Source organism: Drosophila santomea, chromosome 3R (genome assembly GCF_016746245.2).
Source record: "Drosophila santomea strain STO CAGO 1482 chromosome 3R, Prin_Dsan_1.1, whole genome shotgun sequence".
Taxonomy (NCBI): Eukaryota; Metazoa; Arthropoda; class Insecta; order Diptera; family Drosophilidae; genus Drosophila; species Drosophila santomea.
In genome coordinates, this window is record NC_053019.2 from 14,053,986 (window position 1) to 14,071,712 (window position 17,727).

General features: G+C 44.3%; 1 protein-coding gene and 1 long non-coding RNA gene across 2 annotated transcripts; one reads left to right on the plus strand and one right to left on the minus strand.

The window, feature by feature from the left end:
* Positions 1 to 11,383: 11,383 nt before the first annotated feature.
* Positions 11,384 to 12,583, minus strand: LOC120452451. Its single transcript, XR_005616470.1, has 2 exons — positions 12,385 to 12,583; positions 11,384 to 11,887 (listed from the first exon to the last, which is right to left on the minus strand). It is a non-coding gene; the product is annotated as an uncharacterized LOC120452451 (long non-coding RNA).
* Positions 12,584 to 13,637: 1,054 nt separating this feature from the next.
* LOC120453808 (homeotic protein empty spiracles) lies at positions 13,638 to 16,337 on the plus strand. The gene is made up of 2 exons (XM_039638682.1): positions 13,638 to 15,091; positions 15,367 to 16,337. The coding sequence occupies exons 1-2, from the start codon at positions 13,942 to 13,944 to the stop codon at positions 15,714 to 15,716; spliced, it is 1,500 nt and encodes a 499-aa protein (XP_039494616.1). The 5' UTR covers positions 13,638 to 13,941; the 3' UTR covers positions 15,717 to 16,337.
* Positions 16,338 to 17,727: the final 1,390 nt, after the last annotated feature.

Here is a 17,727-nt window from a genome sequence, read left to right on the forward strand (position 1 = left end):
GTTTCACATTTATAGCATATTGTATATATATTTTAAATAATTTCCTATAGTTTTTCTCTCAGTGAGCTTGGTTTTCCATAAGCAAAGTAAACGAACCCCACCCACACCTATTTTTGTCTCTGTTGAACACACATTTTTCCGCAGTTGCATTGGCTTTCGATTCTAGGAAACTTTTTAAGCCACAATTTATGCTCGTTTAAGGCGATAAATATAACAGAGCCCAAGTGATTGAAGCTGATTGCATTCCAGCGGACCGTTGGCCGACCGCTCCCCCTTTCCCAACCCCCCTACCTACCCCTGCCACTGTCCCTGCCCATGAGTCACTAGCCACGAGCAGCTGCATCGGTTGTAATTGAATGCGTGTCAATTGAATGGCGTCGCTCGAAACTCGCGCCCATATTCGAAACTCATATCGAGATCGGATCGGATCGGAATCGAAGTCGGCGGCCATAAATAAACGCTAAAAAGCACGCAGTGGCAATTAATAACGCTGCAGATTTGCAAAATGGCCGCCACTCGCAACTTTACGAGCGAAAAAAAGGGGAAAAAAATGAAAAGAAAATATAAACGAAACTCGATGCGATATATTTTTATTTTATTTATAATTAGGTAATACATATTTCACTAATTTTGAACTAAATTCATAATATTATATATCCTACCAAATAAATCAAGAACAGAGCCAACCATTGATCCCCAACGGAATGTTGGCCATCGAAACTCGAGTTCAAAATTCCAAATCGCATTCGCATTTACTTTACACTCTGTGCATTATGAAAAATGGTAGGGGGAGGGGGAAAACTTGATTGATAGACTGCAATTAAAAGCGCATTTTCCTCAAGTCTCCAAGGTGATGGAAAATGGGGAGAGGGCGGTGGAGAGTTCAGAGGCTACTTGTATCCATTAAATAGATTTTTAATTGGGTGTAAAAGAATGTTAGCATGATTGATAATGTGCAGTTCGTTGAATGTGAACCGCCGGAATGTGAACTTTTGGCACAGAATATTAGCATTAATATGAATTGGGAGTTGTTAAAATGCGTTTTTTTAGTACGACGAACATGTGTTTTATCGGTTCAGGGTTTAATTTGATAAATAATATTTTCTTAGAAATATTGTTATTCATCAGCGACAAATAGAAAGCTGCCAAACTGGGAGCATTTCGCACACCCATTTCCCCTAAAACCCATTTCATTCCGCTTTCCATAATTTACTCTCCAACTTACTCACCTGCTTTTTAAGCGGTGACAAAACGAATTTCAATTAAGGCCACAGAAGCTGGCTTCGCTGTAATCCCTTGGACAATCATAAAGCGTAAGAAATATACGAACAGAGAAATAAAACCTAAAAACTGATTAACATCTGTCGTGGCTCGGTCAGCGAAATGCGAGCCATTAAAAATTTCGCACTACAAAGAGCCGCATCCGCATCTTCGTCCGCATCCACATCCACATCCTAAAGATACATAACCATGGTCAGCAAGGTGTGAGCCGCGTTGAGTTTCAATTCCATTCGGGCAGCTAATTAGCCGCCATATGTCGCGGGGTTAGGGGAAATTATTCAGCGGAAATGCTATGACAAAGTGGCTGGCAGCCTTCTCCACTCTGCTCTGCTCTTTACTTTAATTTTTATTTTACATATTTTTTCGGGGGCTGCATTTTGGCCGTGGTGATGTTTATCCCGCAGATGAAATATTCGTGCAGACGACGCGTTGGTAAACGCTTGTCAACTTTGCTTTGATTGCGCTGCTGCCAACGGGGGGAAATTAATTTTTATTGCAGCCCACAGGGCGTATCAGCGATGTGGCCAAGTCGGCCAACTCGGCCAAGTCCACTTCCTCCGAACTTCTTTCCCGCAGTGCCATTCGCACATCTCTTAGATTTCACTTGTCAGATTCCCCAGCGACGCAGCTGAGGTATGGCTTCCGTTAGTGCGAGGGGCTACTGTGGAGCTCGGCTACCGTGGCACCAGAGGAGTCAGAATATAAGGAAAATAACACTGAGATGCACAGGCGAGGCCGCATTCAAATGCAGCCCGCCTAATTAGCCAAAACGTTGCATGTGTTTTGCACTTTAGTTGCCGGCAAAATCTTTACCAAATTGCCACAAACTGCCCGGCAACTCCGGCCTTTACCTCCACGCTGAAGACGGTGGACAGGTGGAAGTAGTGATGGTGATGGCGATGATGATGACGGTGTTGACATGCGAGGCCGGGGGTTCAAGCCCAGGTGTCAATGGGCTGTTCACTTGGCGCGATTAACGAAGATTTCCAACGGGTCAAGGGGAATTGGGAGAACTCAGATATACAGATAAGATTGCACAAGTTATATCTTATATTCCGGTATATATATGTTTTTAGAAGTTAAATATGTTCAATCATATATACTATTTTTAAAAAAATTATGATACATTACGAAAATTTGGGGCATCCCATGGAATCTCATGCTACACCCATTTACCAAGAGTTTATTGCATTTAATCACCCATTATTTCCCCAATTTATTACCACCTTTCACGGAAAACCCACACGAGTTAATTTCCATTAAATCAAATTAGAAATTACTGAAGGGTTCAGCTTTGTTCTCATTCAAACCTCCTCTATAACAAAAAATTCCTGCTCATTACAAAAGCCCAAAACAAATGCTCCAAATCATTTACGAAGAAAGGGAGCCGGAAAATGTTCTCAGTTAATAAAATGCAATTGAGTAATAGCCTTTCACATTTCATCAAAACGCATCGAATAGCTCATGCATTTTATGGCACTTTCAACGCGTTGAGATCGAAGCCATTGAAGCCACCAAGCTCTCCTATTTTCTCCCATATAAATCACAATGGAAAACCTCAGGCCGGCGCAATAAAAATTGTAATTAATTGCGGCTTGCAATGGACATGAGAGGCCCAGAGCAAACAAATAAATAAGTACACAAATATTTTTGGGCAGCAGGGCAGCCCAAAGTGGAGCGTTCGTGCCTAAAAATAAACCCAAATTAATCATGCAACGAGCGGTGGCGGAATTTTCCCACAGTTTTCCTAGGAAAATCTTGTGGAAGCACAAATATATTTATAATGGCATGCAGATGACCTTCCAAACGAAACACCAGCGATTACCAAACCATCCGACTAACTCTGAAATTTACCAACTAAAAAGCTAACTAGCCGCCAATTATGCCCGGCTTATCTGTCCTCCGATTTCCGCGAAATCACACGGCCTTTGATGCCAGCCGCCCGTCCACGAAATAAGCGATATTATGAAAAACAATTAAAATTATGTGCTGACCTTAATGAGTTGATTAAATCGCGATGGCTTTGCGCGACATCTCTGAGTCACTTATAAGCTCGAGTCGAGTTGACTCGGACCTTTACATCGCATAGATGCCCTGTAACGTGTACAGTGAGTAGTTTATAGTGTATAGTGTACAGTGTACACCCCCTTAAGTGGACCACACACACGGCACGGATACTTGACGTGCGTCAGCCCATTTGTCGCAAATGTCAACGACATGACGCCGGAGGCGGACCACCGCCGAAGAAGCCACTTAGACCTTTGGGCCTATAAACACGTCTATCGGATGCTATCGCCGACCTCAAACTAACCCAAAAAACATAATACAGCGTAGAGCATAGAGCGTAGAGTTACTCATATTTCAGGAATGCCAAATGGCGGAGGAGGAGGGAAAACCACACGAGTGCCGAGCTGGCAAAACTATTAAAAAATAACTGCGACGCGTCGTAATTCGCTCGAAACTGTGATAAGTCACTGGACAGTCAGTCGGGCGATCCTCCGGAGTTCGGGAAGAAAACCCTCATCAAGCAACGAGTTCATCATCTTTTTGACAGCCAAACTAATTGACGAGGCGCGCATGCGCCGTGGCCATAACAAGATATATGGCCCAGATGACAACCCATCGGCATGGCCATCGCTATATAGGCATGGGTATGGGCATGGGCATGGGCATCGGTATCGGTATCGGATACTTCTTCAGCATCAGCATCCAATGCGGACTTTTGTATAATTATGAGCTTAGCGCCGGCCACGGATCGGCTTAATTAGCCCTATGCTCCATGCAGAGCGGTACCAAAAGTCAGGGGTTGTATCGGTTTCAGCAGAAATATCAATCAAAATGTGAAATTGAAACGATTGGGCAAATGATTGGCTCTCTGAGCGACCAACTGTCAGTCATCTCAGTCATCTCGCCGTTCGAGTGGCGTGACGAACAATGCGGCTTTGATTCCAATCCCAATTCCACAGCGACTCCGATTCGAAAACAAAACTCGAGCTGAAAAGTGTCAGAGAAATCAAATCAATTTTAATTAGGCACTCGGACTCGTCTCGTCTCGTGTGTGAGGTCCGAGTCTGAATCCGAATCTGAATCCGAATCCAAATCGAAATCTCAGGCCGAGTCTGCTTGGCAAGTGGCAGCTGATTAAAAACACAAACTGCCTGCTGGCTATGCTTAAATCGCTTTAAACACATGACTAGCTCGGCTCTCTAATGTACACTGCGAGAAATAAACAGGCATGGGGAATTGTATATGATATGATGAGACTATAATAAGCACACCAGATATGTTTCAACATTCTTCGCAATAAAGAAACTGCAGCCTTACATATTACTGTTTACTGACATAGTAATTTATTGAGCAACCAATTATGAAATATGCTTTTGCTGAAACTCGAAATTTTCACAGTTTTCCAAACATTTCCCAGAGTGCATAAAAATACCCAAACGTGCATTGACACCCATTGCATGCAATCGAGTGACATCGAATTGATTCGAATTGCTCCGAACTGAATGCCCCGGAATTGTTTGATTTTATGCGGAGGCATTTTGATTGTTTTCCGAGGCCGAAGACAGCGGCACGGGCCGCGGCTTTTGTCGGCCAATTAGCTTTAATAAAAAGTATTTCAATAAATAATGCTGACAGTGGCGAAGACATCATAATAATCGCAGAGGGCGTTTGCATTGATAAGGCCCGCGATCGCTGGGATCTGAGAGACCGCCGTGGAAAGTAGCACAAATCTAATTACACGGCCAAGTGGCACAACAAAAAGTTGAAAAGAAACCAGCATAAAGAAGCCGCTCCCAGAAGAAAGAAAGCCGCCTGCACATGCTGGGCAAATTAGATAATGGCATGCGCAAAACGCCCGTAACGAAGCTACTGTTCACTCTGGGAACCCATCGAAGAACAGGAGCACTCCGGGATTACGCAGTGCATACACTCAAGTGGTTTAGGACTCCGCGCAGGATCGAGGATCCCTGAAAAGTCAGCGACTTGCGGGTGTTCCAATTTTCCCACAGCTAAACATCTAAGCCCGGGCTAATGCCACATGTGAGTGTGTGCGTGTGTGCAATGATTTTTCCGAAAACAATTACGGATCAGGCATACTGTACTGACTCACTTGTGTGTGATCCTCATCCTTGTCCGGTCAATGGGCATTAAATTGGCTTAAATTAAGTCAAGTATGTATGTGAGGCCATAGGGCCGCAACTTCCCTAGATATATTCCATTTGCCATGGTTCGCCTTTCACTCATCTAATAATGGACGCATATGAGTTGTATTATCCTTATTTTTCCCTGCCTGTTTGGGGTTATTCTTCGGCGAAACAATGCTCCAGTAGCTCTGCTCTGGTACTTCAGGGGTTCTCGAGCTGTTCACTTCGATTCTTGTCATCTTGTTGACTTTTTGTTTCGTAATCCTAATAAATTTAAATGACGCGCAATGTGTGCACGAAGGTCTCCTCACACGAATCCTCTGAAAAGGGTACTCGAACAGGGGCGTCAATGGAACAAGGGTTCTGAGGGTACATACATCATCATAAATATGGTTGGTACTCCATATTTTTAATTGCTTTTCAACATAATAGAATGAAGTAGTTAAAACATAAACGGTATTCATGTCATAAATAAAAATGCATACACAAGTAAATTTCGAGATTATAACAAGTATCTGAGGTTCCTTCTCCTATATACGGTGCAATTTCAAAGTCTGGCCTTTACAAATTTAAGTGCGATTTACTAAAGTCCCCTTTAACAAGAGCTTTAGACGCCACCCATGAAATAGTTCTCACGTGAAGCCAACAACTAATTGAAGAGTTTTTACATTCAAATGCAACCCCTTTTGCAAGAGCTCTCGCTAAGCAGGCAGAGCGAACAGAATAGTGTGAACCCATTAAAATTTAAATACAAAAACAATTATCAGGGAATTTTTATAATTAAATTCATAGAAACATCAGGCAGACGAGGAACTGGAAACCGCCCAAGATCAACGCATGAAGGCCGACATATTTTAATTATAACTTTAATAAGCCAACTCCACACGCACTCGTGAAGAGCAGAAGAGGATTTCGATCCAGAGCCACCCTGGTTTTGGTTTTGGGAAATCTTGCACCTTTCCAGCACTCCCCTGTACGTACGAGTACACTTCATTATTTGCCACTTTGTATTTAAATCCGTTCTGATCCTCTTGTATGTTTGTGGCTTAACTTTTGGCTCTTTCCGCTTCTGCAGCGGCGCAGAGAATAGAAACGGGAAAATCTCTGGAAGAACACCCGCATGTAGCGGGGTTCCAGGTCTCGGACCTCTTCTGACTTTTGTAACAAGATCAACATGTGGGATGTGAGATCGGCAATCTGGCAATCTGGCCGAAATCGGCCAACCAACCAACCAGTGGCAGAAATCAGCTGGCATTGTCTTGTGAGCCCTGGGTTCCTTGGGATTGATTCCTCTGCTGATCCAGTTACCGTTTGTCGGCTTGTTTGGGCCCGAAGTTCATATATGTTCCATTATCGCATTGTTGGATCAGTTAAGATTCGCTGATCTGATAGACAGACGGCTACCGTATCTTGCAGGCCACTGAAGTCATGTAGGTAGTTCTGACTTCCTTACCGGGTTCCATTCGCACTCCATTATGTTGCAATGTTTGCAGTTGTTTGGGATTAGCCTTGCGCAAGGAATCTAATTAAAGACATTGTAATTTGTCTTGGGTTCTTGGAAGTGATATGGACATATAGGAAGCCTAACCATCTACTGTTCTTCATATAAATTTTACATTTAAAATACTTTTAACATATAATTCAGCGTTGTGTCTTTGTTTGCCATCCTGTTTTTTATTAATTGGCAACCCCTTTCCGAAGTCCATTAAAAACTAACCCCGTTTCCAGGACTATTTCCTACCCTATTAAATGTATATTTTTTTCTCGATGCACTTGAGTGCTGTGCGTGCACTTAATCAAAACACAAATCCTTTTAATTTAACACGCGCGCGTTTGCATTCGCGCCTGCCGTAATCCTTTCAGTCCGTCGGCCATTTTCGCGATTTCAGAAGCTACAGCGCAGTGGGGTGTGGAAAACGGGAAAACGAGAAAACGGGAGGCTGGGGGTTGAAGCACCCCTTAAGTGCTGGCAGACGCTCGCGGGACAAACACAAAGTGGCGGCATTATTTGTCGCAATCAAATGCTGATGATGTGCCTTGATTATGCGCAGCAAATGCCTGTGAAAAATGGCACAGACGACAAACAATGAGTTCGGAATTCGGGGTGGGTTTTCCCAGTTCCAAGGGGCTTTGTAGAAGTTGCAAAGGGTGGTGGCCGCCAGCTCTGGAAAACGTGCCAGGCGACATTGTCGCAGCATGAAGGCGAATATTATTTAAATGGCGTATAATAATGGCAGACTCCGGCTGCAGAACGGAGTTCCGTAATGATGCGGCTCGGAAAGTCTCCGTTGCGTTTGGCAAGCTCCGTAATATACGTATAATAATCGCAGTTGCCCCGCCGACAGCTGGCAGTCGAATCCAATCAGGATGCGCCACCCAGCCGCAGCTTATTATGGCAGCCCATCTAGGACGACATCGCAATCAGCCGGCGCTTATGGCAATTCATTTGTTTAACGACCACCGCTCAAGGCCCAGACTGGTAAGGCTTGGTAACTGGGTTTCCAGTGGGCCAAGAGGGGCTGGGAACATGGCGACACAACCTCATCACCATTATGGGACGTTGGGAGGGGAATGGCCGCAGAGTAAGCACAAACATAACATGAAAATTATGGGAACGTCATCCTTAAAAGAAAGATTTTACACAACTTATACTCAAAATCTAGGTAGAAATATAGGTATATTAAAGAAATTTTTAAATCATTAATCTTAAATAAATATATTACTATATATTTTAGTATATTGATATTATAGATTATTATATTAAACAAGAATTTCAGTAACATAGAATTTTATTACGTTGAAGCTAAAATGTACACCATTCTTATAACTAGACAACTCTATCCGCTCAGAGTCACGGCCAATTAATTTATTTTAATTTATGGCGCACATCCGCAAAATGAAGTTACCCCCTCACTCCACTCCATTCCGCTCAAAGCACAACTCACAAATCAACCCTCGTTACCGCTCCTTTCTTCAGCTAATTTCGCTTTTATTAGGTTTGGCAATTTGTAGCTGGATTTTCAGTAGGGGATGCTGAGTAGATGGAATGCTTTTTTTTGCAGAAGGCAAATCTGGGATATACATTTCATTTTCGTTGCTTCAACTGCCAGAGGAAGAATCGCGAGCGAAATGAGGCGCAATTTACAGAGCTCGTTGCGTGTAAATTGAATCATCTGCCAGGACACCCCGCCGAGTCCTCCGTGTAGGTACATCCAACCCCTCCGCAGGACAACCCCCTGCCAATTGGCAATTGCCATTTCCCATTTCCCATTCCCACTCCCATTTCCCACTCCCCAGATGCATAAGCATTTCCTATTTTTTGGCGTTCGCCTGCCAGCGACATTTTCGAGTAACTTGCTCAAATTTATTTCATTTGTTGTTCCCAAACCCTCCTCTCCCTACTCCGCCAGTCAGTCGACCATGTCCGCATATCCTATCCCTACTCACATATATGCTATATGCCATTCGCCCTTTCCATTCCTTTCCATTTTTGGGAAATTTACATTTTTATGAAATTTTCGTTTTTTGGCTTTCATGCTTTTCCACAAATTTACACATTTGTTGGAATTTTTTATTGGCTGTCATCATTAGTTTCGATGTGGCCAGGGGTTGGGGTCTCAACTGCTGGTGGAGTGTGGAGTCGACAAGTGTGGGCGTGTAATTTATAAAGTGTTTGCCAGGGGGAAAATTTCGGGGGAGTATATTTATGTTTTCGGTCTGTGGAGGAGAGGGGGCAGAGATCTGAGATAAGGACGAGAAGAGTAATTGGCTTGGCCATCAAGCTGATGGGGGAGGCATATGTGTGATGGGGATGACGAGGTGTTGAATGCCAAGAGGGCGGCACTTGCTAAAGGCCGCTCAAAAGGTCTCTGGGGGTTACTCAAGCGGTTACAAGATGATCTGGGGGATTTCGAGTTTGTTTAGCTGGTGCTGCGGAATTCCAGCTCGGCATCTACTTAGCTCGGCGAAAATTAACGATAAGGATGACGATGTGTCTTAGTGGAATTCGATGGGTGGTGTTTAGTTCATCGAAAATGCATATTAATCAACTCAAACTAGAATGTATATGTACTTATACGTGTGTGCGCTACCTTACTAAGAAATAGTTTGCTGTACTTTCTTAACTATCTATAACAACTAAATCTCAAGACCTTACTGTATAAAGAACCTTGTATCGCTTCGATCTAATCGCAACATGTCGCCCGCTCATAAATCCCGCTCGACCATCCGGATCTGGGCAAAACGATAATGACACACGAACAAAAGTGCCTGTCAGGCAAAATATTACCAAAACGAAAGTGTCAACCAGCCAGGTCAAAGGAGGAGTGCCATCAGGAGCAGGGGAGTGGAGGGTACATGGGGCACCGCCGGTGAAAAGTCATAAACATTACGTTGATTTTATTTCGGCAACTACCATATTTTTTATGCCCGCAAAGGATTGCCTGTCCTTCTGTCCTTCCACTGGCCATGCTCGAGTGCCCGTTACGGAAAGTGTCATAAAAATGCCTCGAATTTGGAATGGCTTTCCACTATTTTCCACTGTTTTGCACACACGTACTAAGCGGAGGGATACAGAGTGAGAAATGCAAGTGCATTTGCATTAAATATTACATACGAAAGAAAAATATAAATATTACACGAAGTAAAAAAAAAAAAATTCTTTTAAATGGATTTATTTCATTCCTTATAAGACCGCTTTTGTTTGAACCAAGTGTTCTTGCAATATTGCAGAGTTCTTCTCTTCACTAAGGATTTAAATATTCAAAATTTTTCGCAGTGCATAGTTTGGGGCTGCGGGGATTTCAAGGAGAAATCAGACATTTTTATGACATTTCCCTGACTACTGTTTATTTGCTTTCTCCTTACCGCCCGCCCTTTCTTATTTTTCTCGAGCACTTTTCCGACATTTTAAACATTTTCTTTTTCGCCGCTGGCACTTGGCCCTTGTCAGATTTTCCCTGCACTGCATCGTGTCGTTTGTGTAATTTTTATGATTGTCAAGGATTAGATATAAATGTTTTATGATCTTGGCCCGCTACCGCGGTGGTGGACCAGAAATTGTGTTTTAATATGATTTTACGGCTTTGTGGCAATTCGAAAACCCGAAATACCCCCAACTTGATTGGCTTCGATATGTCGTGCCTGAAATTCCAAATGATCCGATCCTTCGGTCCAGTGCACCCTTTTCGGGGCTATTCTCTCCGAATGGGATTTGGGCTCCTCTGGAATTCGATTTCCTGGAAAACGGCAGGCTCATCACAGTGCAGTTGTTTGATGTTCTTAGGGCTGACACGCCCCGCTGCCCCCGAAAACGTCTGTCAGTTGCTACCAAGTCCAATTTTCCAATTTCCTCCACGGAAAACGCGTGAAAATGTGGCCACAAACGTCGGTGCCGATCCATCATAATTTCTGGGCTCGCGTGGATGCTTGTAAATCCACGCGAGCCCAAATTATCGGTAAATCGTTTTGGGTAAAATATGAAAATAACGCAGAGCTGTGAAATCGATCGATGGTATTCTTGGAAGCGCAGTTAGCGATGGCGCTTGTCCCTAAATCGAGTTGCCAGAAATTAATTACATTTAAACGCTTCGCTCCCCCATAGAGTTTTCCCCCAGTTTGTGCTAAAAACAAAAAAAAACGTACATCTATTGAGAAAACCGAGAAAATGGGTCTGAAAACACACTCAATTCAAATGAATCCAAAACGCACACTCTAAACGCCAACTCATCATCATTAAAGTCAATTTTTCTCGTCTTCTGTTGCCTTGTTTTGTTGCTACTCAACAATTTCTGGCCATCGATTCGAACAAAGGGAAATTTGCCACGTTTTCCATTGTTTTCCCAGAGAGATAAACAGAAAAAAAAAACAAAATCGACGAAAAGGCAATAAGACAAAAAGTGAAACTGCTGTTTTTTTCTCCATCCAATTTTCAGCTGAAGTGGCATCGGGAATTGGACTGGCATACTGTAGATTTATTTTCTGGATGGAGGGAGGTTCGAATAGGTGAAATTGCATCACGCTGTGCCTCGGTTTCTGTGGAATTGTTTGCAGGCTGAAAATTGTTGATTTTGACACCTTTCGGGCTGCTGCATTGTGTTCCTCTTTATTTCCATCTAATAAATGCATTTGTGCCCTTTGTTGGCTGCATTTTTTATGGTTTTCATTCCTTTTTGCGAACTCTGGCGGGGGGTCATCTACTGCTGAATTCTCCAGTTGGCCACTTGACTGCCGCTCGTCCTGCCGCTGGTTCTGCGGCTTGAGGATATCTTTATTCGCTCATTAGCAGCCCGATTGTGCTGGCTGCAGGTCCTTCGAGTCCTGGAGCTCCTGCGGCGAGGTACTCAACTCGGTGGGCGTGTGAAATTACCGAAAATAAGAGGTAAATTGCGTTTTTTCAACTCAATTATGCTTGTTTCGTCGAAATGTTGGGGATCGGATTGCACGAAATCTTGTAACTACAATTAAATTTAATTCATAGTATTAATTTATTTCGTTTTAACTTGCATTTGTATCATAACAACCCCATAAAATGGTTTTAAAGTATTTTCTCATTATAAATTTTTAAAATAGGTCTATTTACATGTTCCGGACTTACAAAATATTAATTAATACTTTTCATTATATTTATTTACTATACTGAAATTCAAGTGACTTTCACAGTTATTTACTATAAGCTTTCACGAAATCAAAACTAAAGCACGGCTGCCGAGTTTCCAATCGAATTAGCAACACACACGCCTTGCAGATTAGACCGCAATTGAAACTGACTCAGCCGAAAATCGCTGAACTTTCGACAGCATTTCGCCTTGTAATCAAAATCCATTAGTCAACATAATTACGCTTTAATTGACTCGAAAGTTGTTTATGCCTTGCCTCGATTCGAACCGAAAGCGATGGGTAAATATGCGTGGCTTAATTAGCGGCCATAAAAATTTGATAGATTTTAATCTACCTCACAAGCTGTTGTTGTGCTCTTGCGATTCCTAGCCCATAAATCTTGGAAATCCGGCGACGATTGCGACGGCCCCAGCTGATAACAGAGTGTGAAAATAGCACTACCGAATATTATTCCATTGTTTTTGAAAAACTTTTGGAATTTGATAGCAAGTCACAGTGTTGACAGGGGGAACGAAACGAAGTGAGACTTTTGGCACGTCTTGACAATTGATGAACCTGCTCTGATTTTGATTCGGAATTGCGATTCGGACACTACATAAATTATGCAAACTTTGTCGTGTGCCAAAAAAAAAAAAATGTAATGCCCGAAAATTAACATTTAAATCGTAGCGAAAAATAAACCCGGTAGCACAATTCATAAAACTGTCCCGATCGAGTTTCGTAGATGATTTATTGAAACAGCAAATTTGAAGTGCATCCATGGTGTGGAATCGCTAATGTGAACTGGATTGTCAGCTGTAGGAAAACTGGGCAGGTTTTCAAATAGAGAAGGTTAGTCCATATATAAAATTAGAAATAAATCAAATTTATTAAATACATATGTATTTAAATATACAGACTTAACAAATATTTTTTGAGAAACACAAGTTGAACACACTTCCAACATAAATATAAAAAGAGCAATTCCTGAAGAACGTCCAACAAATCCCTGCTAAACTATAAATTTGCACAACAGAGATCCCCCAGTAGATCCCCCGAGTAAGGGAAATATTTAAAACGCACATCCGTGTAAGCCTCGAAAACCCTTTTTGAACTTCCTGCAAATTTGGCCAGAGCCCGCAAACAGAGACATTTTGCCCACCTGGCATTAGATTTCCATTAAGCGCTCGTTCCGGCCGAGAAATGCAACCGCAAAAACAAGAACTATGAATGGCAGTTTAAGCCAAATTACACAAAGGCCAAGAGCAACAACAACAATATCGAATAGTGGTGGCTATTTGAACGGAAGCCATATGCAGAAAATTCGGTAAAGGCAGCGCACCAAACGGGACCCGCCCCTCGAAAATCAGCCATTTCACTCGCTCCTACGCAGCTATACGATATCTGCAGGGTAGATAAAATCCACAAGGCGCGCGCGAAGAAGACGGCCATACTGAACCTGAACCGCGCACTGTGCCTCCCGCTCTGGCCCGATAAACTGGTTTGGCCTGTACTGGCGAAGAGAGTCGACTCGCAGCCCAGCTCTCTTCGAGCAGCGCACACTTGGTGGTGTCGCCGGGCTCACCGGATTTATTCAGACATCGAACGTCGTCGAGAGCACACGTCTATATTCCCCGTCGTCCGACACAAAAAACAAGAAAAACGAGCGCGTCGATCGCCGTAGAGCACAAGTATTAAGAAATCGAGTGCGTGTGTGATTAATATAGTAACTATACGTATCTATCAAAGCGTTTCCAATGCATCGCTTAGTGTGAGAAAATCAACAAAACATAGAAAGTTATAAGCCAGAAGTTACAAATAAGGACTTCCCCCCAGAGGATTAGAGAATCGAAAACCGTGTTTAAACCCCCGAATAAAAGCCGCCAACATAGCCGAACTAACCGCCGTATTTATGACTAAGATGATTCCGCCGGTTCCCACCGCCGCTGCAGCCGTCATGATGCCCACGCCCAAGCAGAAGATCGGTTTCAGCATCGAGTCCATTGTGGGCAATGATGTCAGCACCGCCGGCGGCAATTCGACGCCAGAGCTCTCTGGCCCCCAGAGTCCGCCGCCCGGCGAGCGCAATGTGCCCGGTTCGCCGCCTCAAACGCCGCCCGCCACGCTCACCCTGATCCCAGGCTCACCTCCGCACCATCTGATGGCGCCTCCTGCCCACGGTCTGCCCTATCCGCACCCCCATGCTCCGCAGCAACAACAGCAGCATCTGCAGGCACCACATCCGCATCCGCATCTATCGCCCGCGCAGCAACATGTGTTGCACCAACACATCCTCATGCAACAGCAGCAACACCCGGGCACACCCAAGAGCCACCAGGACATTCAGGAGCTGCTGCAGAGATTGCACCACAATGCCGCCATGGCCAGCGGCCTGAGTCCGCTGCAGACACGCCTCTCCCCCGAAACGGAGCAGCCCCAGATGGCCGTCTCCCTCAAGCGGGAACGCTCACCTGCACCACCTGCCCTGGAGCAGGCCGAGAATCCCGCCCAGCGCATCCAGCCACCGCACACGCCTCCCAAGTCCGTGAGCCCCCAGTCCTCGCAGCCCTCGTCTTCGCCCACTCTGCTGATCAGCAGTCCACATGCCACGCCTCCGCAGCAGCAGCCACAGCAGCAGCCGCCCCCGAACTATCCAAAGCCCGCCATGATGCATCCCGGAGGAGCTGGACCCATGATGATGCCGGGTATGCCGCCAGCTGGACTCGTTCGCCCCTTTCCCATGGGACCCGGAGGACCACCGATGCCGCAGGGACAGCCCGGCATGCCGGACATCAAGGCGCTGCCGCCGTACATCAACGCTCCGCCGGAGCTGCCGCCCCAGCACAATCCGCATCTCATTGCCGCCGCCCAGTTCCAGATGGCCGCCGCACTGCAGGCAGGTCATGTCCTCGGTCCAGCGGCCGCCGCCGCTGCTGCCGCCGGCCTGCCGCCCCACGCCGCCCAGTTCATGCCCAATCCAGGCATGGCCAGGGATAGCTATCAGCTGTATCCCTGGCTGCTCAGTCGCCACGGAAGGATCTTCCCACACCGGTTCCCTGGAAGTAAGTATCTTGCGAAATGATTCTTTATATGCGAAACAAAAAAGAAGATTTAGGAAAAAAAAAGTAATCAAGATCTAAATTAAAGCCTACTGCAGAGAACTCGTATTCTTTATACTTAAATGTAATCAAGAATGGGATATGCTAATGTGTTTTAAATTGGTTCCGATTCTTTATTTTATATTTGAAATATGCTGTCACTGCTAATTTATCGCTGTGAATTATGAGCCTAAATACCGATGACTAACCGAAACCCTTTCTTCTCCGCTCTTTTCAAGGTTTCCTGGTGCCCCCGTTCCGCAAACCGAAACGCATCCGCACCGCCTTCTCGCCGTCGCAGCTGCTGAAGCTGGAGCACGCCTTCGAGAGCAACCAGTACGTGGTGGGGGCGGAGAGGAAGGCCCTGGCCCAGAACCTCAATCTGTCCGAGACGCAGGTGAAGGTGTGGTTCCAGAACCGCCGCACCAAGCACAAGCGGATGCAGCAGGAGGACGAGAAGGGCGGCGAGGGAGGATCGCAGCGGAATATGCACAACGGCAGCGGCGACGAGGACGACGACGAACTGATCGACATGGAGATGGACGAGTGTCCCAGCGATGAGGAGCACGAGCTGGACGCCAGCCACTGAGAGAAGCGGCCAGGAGTTAGTCCTGCGGCGGTCCGTGAGTTCCTTATCCTGGCGATTGCAGTCCAGTTCCAGTTTACGAGGGTTCCCAGTCGAGTCTCGGCGAGAGTAACATAGTTTGATTTGTTGTGATATATTCTTAAAGCGATCCCAAGGCGTTAGGCTAAGTGTACATATAGGAAAGTATTAGAGACCCTCCTCCTCCATTCATCTTTCTCTCTCAAGATCCGTGCCAAATCCTTGCGAAGTTTCGAGGTTGAGTAGAGCTCAAAAAAAGCAAGTTGTTTCCTCTCTTTCCAAAATATCAAATGCAGAAAGAAACACTGAAAAATAAACCTAGGCTAGACACCAACTATAACTGTACAAACAATTATGACTTAAGCCTGTAAATATTCATGACATTACTTTTAATTAGTGAATTCTTCAGAAAAAAATCGTACTCGATCCACTAGCTATTGTATAATTCTTGTATATTGTATGACGATCTAGCATTTATTTATGTTTAATCTTAAGCACGAACCTCTAGAGTCGCTCAACTGCAGCTGGATATTATTTAAAGCCGTCTAATATAAAGCCCTAGTTGCTAGTAACTAATTCCTAAGCCAACATGATTGTAAGAAACACTCACGAATATTATCATATAAAATATAAAATATTCATTATGAAAAGAAATCGAAATAAATGTTAGTTGGATTTATTAAGGGGGCAACCACTTCTTTTCCAGAATATTACCCAACTATAAACTACTAAAAACTTTAATTATAATTTAAACATTTCGTATATTTTAAAAGACATGCTTTCGGTTTTAAATGTCCTTCTCTAAGCTTGATTTTCCTTTAACAACATTTTATTTTCTATTTATTATTGTTTAACACTTGGCATCTCCATTAATTCAGTTCGTCCCACTGTGTGACAGAGTTAAAAATTATGCGCCGTCAATTAATTAGCGTGTGACATTTAACATTGTTGTTGCTGTTTCTGTCCACTGGAAAAGGTGACAGGTGCTCAGGGAAAGGGGAATCAGGGGGGACGGGGGGTGGCCCGATTGGAAAGAGCGGGATAGCTAAAGGAGGCGGCTATAAAGTGCATTTAGCGATCGTTATTTCTTATAGATTTCATAAGCATTTTAATTGCACAATTTAAAATGCAAATCGTGTTTTATTGTGGAATTAAATTGAGCGCAGTTCGTGCGAGATCAAAGGGGCGGGGGTGGATGCTGAACGGGGGTTTTTTGGGGGTTGGGGTGGCTTAGGAAACTGGTTAACGAGCCACTCGAGGTGTGCTAATGATTTAAAAGCCAAATTTATGATTATTGGTCCACAAATTTATGCGAAAACTGTGGCGGTATATAGTATAATCGCAGTTTTTGTTATCGGCAAATCCGCAAATCGGCTATCAGCGATCAGATATCGGCTATCTAATGTGGCCTAATGAATATGCAGTGGCTAATTGCAATGGGCAAACTGCAAACTAGATTGGCCAGGCTGATATGGCTAATTAACGGACATAACGAGTCTAATTACTAGCTGTTAACAGCACTAAATTGTGGCACTCTGTCAAAGGTCCCCCCTCACAGTAGAGAAATCGGGGGGGCTTTTGTGGGGTAACCTATTGCAATCACAAAGTTTACAATTGCAAAAGTCGTAAATCAGAGCGCGCAAATTATATGTTCAATCGGTGATCGAAATCGCGGCTTACCCATAAACCTTTCAGCTAATGGCGAGTCTTGTTTGCTTAGCAAACACGCACCTTTGATGGAAACTTCGAGATTCCAACTCCAGATTCAAGATACACGGCCCATCGAGAGCGGGAACTGTAATTAATAATGGGGCTGGGGCACGCCCCCTGCATATTGGATTGGGGCTTATCTGCTGGCCTCCTTTATCCAATATCACTCTTCAAATGTTTCTGTAGAACAAAAACACACTGGCGCAAAGGGACGGACAGAAAACGAAAGCCGAAATCGGAATGAAATCCCTTGCTGATAATTCTCGGAAATTAAAACACAATTTGG

Excerpts from the sequence above, each read along its gene's own strand:
- LOC120453808 (XM_039638682.1), top strand. The coding sequence starts at position 13,942 with ATGACTAAGATGATTCCGCCGGTTCCCACCGCCGCTGCAGCCGTCATG. Across the intron at positions 15,092-15,366 it reads CCCACACCGGTTCCCTGGAA|GTTTCCTGGTGCCCCCGTTC; the intron begins GTAAGTATCTTG and ends GCTCTTTTCAAG.